Genomic DNA, 2,960 nt, shown 5'->3' with positions numbered 1-2,960 from the left:
TTTGTCCTCCTGAGTTTTTATGGATACTGTCTCAAATGTCACGGGTAGTTGGGCATATTGTTCAATGTGAAATAGTCTTGTTTGTTCACAATGAAGTCTTCTGCATGGCTGCGGAAGCCGTGACATAGCATCAGCATTCGCATGAGCGAGTGATGACTTGTATTCTATGTCGTATGTATACGCTGTTAGAATAGCGGCCCATCTTTGCATTCTCATCGCAGCAATAGGAGGAACACCGGTTTTTTGGGCCTAGAATTGTAACCAATGGCTTATGGTCAGTGAGCAAGGTAAATGAGCGGCCATACAAGTAGAGGTGGAATTTTGTTACCCCAAAGATAATTGATAGTGCCTCTCGTTCGATTTGGGCATAGTTTCGCTCACTTGGGCTTAATGTTCGAGAAGCAAATGCTATGGGCTTTTCTTCACCATTTGAAAGTTTGTGCGATAAGACTGCCCCTACCCCGTATGCTGAGGCATCACAGGCCAGTATCAGAGGAGAGTTAACATCGTATGGTGTCAACACGCAGTCTGTAGACAACAGCTGCTTTAACTGAACAAAGGCTTCTTGACATTGTGAAGACCAGTTCCAGTGAGCATTTTTGCGTAACTGTTGATGCAATGGGTGCATGACTGTTGCTAAGTTTGGTAAAAACTTTTGATAGTAGTTCACTAAGCCTATGAAAGATCGAAGCTCACCAATATTTGTAGGTGTTGGAGCCTCTTTGATAGCCTTAACCTTGCTTTCCATAGGGTGCAGGCCGTGTTGATCTATGCGATGTCCTAAATAAATAATTGATGATTGTAGGAGGCAGCACTTTTCTTTATTGACCTTTAGCCCATAATTCTGTAGACGGTCTAAAACGCTATGCAAAGTAGATAGATGTGATTCATAGTTCTGACCAGTAATAAATATGTCGTCTTGATAACATAAGACATTTGGTAGGCTACCCAGTATGTCATCCATTGCTCTCTGGTGGATGGCAGGCGCTGAGGCCACCCCGTATGGGAGTCGGTTGTACTGGAACAGTCCTTTATGTGTAGTGATAGTAACTAAAGGCTTTGAAGCTGCATCTAGTTTGATCTGAGCAAAGGCCTTTGACAAATCTAATTTGGAGAATAACTTTCCGCCACTCATTTTTTCTTGAAGGTCATCTATAGATGGCATAGGATATGAGTCCACAACTAGCTGAGGATTTAGGGTAACTTTAAAGTCTCCACACAGCCTAATGGAACCATTGGGTTTTATGACGGGAACTACAGGTGTTGCCCATTCACTATGTTCTACTGGAGAGATAACATTTTCATTTAGGAGAGATTCAAGTTCTTGTTCTACTTTTGCCCGCAATGCGAATGGTACAACTCGGTGCTTTTGCCGAATAGGAATAGCACTTGGGCGCGTACGGAGCGTTGCTTCAACCTTTTTCATTTCTCCTAAAGTTTGCTTGAATAAGGACGGGTACTTTGCAACTAGAGTGTCCATCAGTTGTGCCGTTGCCTCGACCCGATTAGCCTTGATCTCTGACCAGTTTAATTTAAAGTGGTTTAACCATTCCCTTCCAAACAATGGGACCTGCTCACCCTCGGATTTATCTAGCACAAACATCCTTGCTTTACTTTCTTGCTTGCTGAAATGCACAGTTGGGTAGATGACTCCTTTCGGCTTAATTGACTGCGTTGCGCCGTATGGTTTCAAAGTAGTAGATGTAGGTTGGAGTTCCGATGAGCCTTTAATCTTTTTGTAGATATGATATGGCATTGTGGACACTCCTGCACCTGTATCGTTCCATTTTCACTGGGATACCATTGATGAGTGTATCTAGCATGATTGGTGGGTGGCTGTGCTCCTTAGACAGTGTGTTTATATGAGCTATATCTTCATGCTCCTCTGTAATTGCATCTGACATTACACTGTGTGTGTTTTGTGCTCGTCTATGAGGCTTCTGGAGTTGAGGTCTTTTACTTGGAGTTTTCTGTTCACAAACAGATTGAAGATGGCCTTTCCGACCACATTTAAAACATTCAGCTTGAAGGTGTGGGCATTGCTTTCTTGGATGAAGGGTGCTCCCGCAGGAACGACAAGGCCAAGGTTTGCCACTGGTAGTAGGCGAATGCATGTTAGAGATGTGACAGACTTTAGATTCTGTTGGCTGTCGTTGTGTCATGACTTCGGCATCTTTCCCAGCCTGCTCCATACCTCGAGCAATCTCTATGGCACGTGAAAGATTTAAGTCTGCTACAGTTAACAGTTTGCGGCGAGCATTTTCGCAGTAAATTCCACAGACCAGTCTATCACGTAGTACCCGTTCACGGTACGCACCTTCAAAATTGCAATGCTCAGCAAGTAACTTGAGTTGTGCAACATACTCATGGATGCTTTCACCAGGTAGCTGGTTTCGTTGATGAAAGCGATATGTTTCCGCAATTTCGAGTGGAGGTGGTGAGATATGATTACTTAGCAGCGTGGTTAATTCTTCGAATGACTTAGCTGTTGGTCTATCTGGTGCTGCGAGACCACGTAATAGTTTATATAACTTGGGACCTATGAGGCTCAGAAAAGTTGCCTTTTTCTTGCTATCATCAATGCTATTAGCTTCCGTGTAGAAATCAAAACGCTCTAAATAACATGTGAATGACTCAATTGACTCATCAAATGGTTCCATGCGTCCAATGGAATTTTGAGCTGCCATTGCAAAATTAATGCTTGTTGAGCTTTATGAGAGAATTTCTGTTAAGAAAAAGATGCACAACAACGTGTGTCTTGCGCAAGAAAAAGGCAACAGTTCTAGTACAAAAATACAGGTAACTAATACAGTAAAACGATAGGGGACATTGAGATAATTACGAATCCCATCCTTGTCGCCATTGTTGAATATGTGTGTAGTTAATGCTGTAGAACGTATATTATGAATAACGAACAATAGTACATAAGTGAATAAGGAATACAATACAAGAGCATTAGA

The 2,960-nt window shown here is 42.4% G+C and overlaps 1 protein-coding gene across 1 annotated transcript; it reads right to left on the bottom strand.

The window, feature by feature from the left end:
- Positions 1-1,727: 1,727 nt before the first annotated feature.
- LOC137398250 (uncharacterized) lies at positions 1,728-2,687 on the bottom strand. Its single transcript, XM_068084357.1, has one exon. It carries the CDS (start codon positions 2,685-2,687, stop codon positions 1,728-1,730), a length of 960 nt encoding a protein of 319 aa, XP_067940458.1.
- Positions 2,688-2,960: the final 273 nt, after the last annotated feature.

The sequence above is a fragment of the Watersipora subatra genome, chromosome 6, assembly GCF_963576615.1.
Source record: "Watersipora subatra chromosome 6, tzWatSuba1.1, whole genome shotgun sequence".
In the NCBI taxonomy this organism is placed as follows: Eukaryota; Metazoa; Bryozoa; class Gymnolaemata; order Cheilostomatida; family Watersiporidae; genus Watersipora; species Watersipora subatra.
The sequence above is the reverse complement of the archived record's forward strand: the minus strand, read 5'-3'. Positions and strand labels throughout refer to the sequence as shown.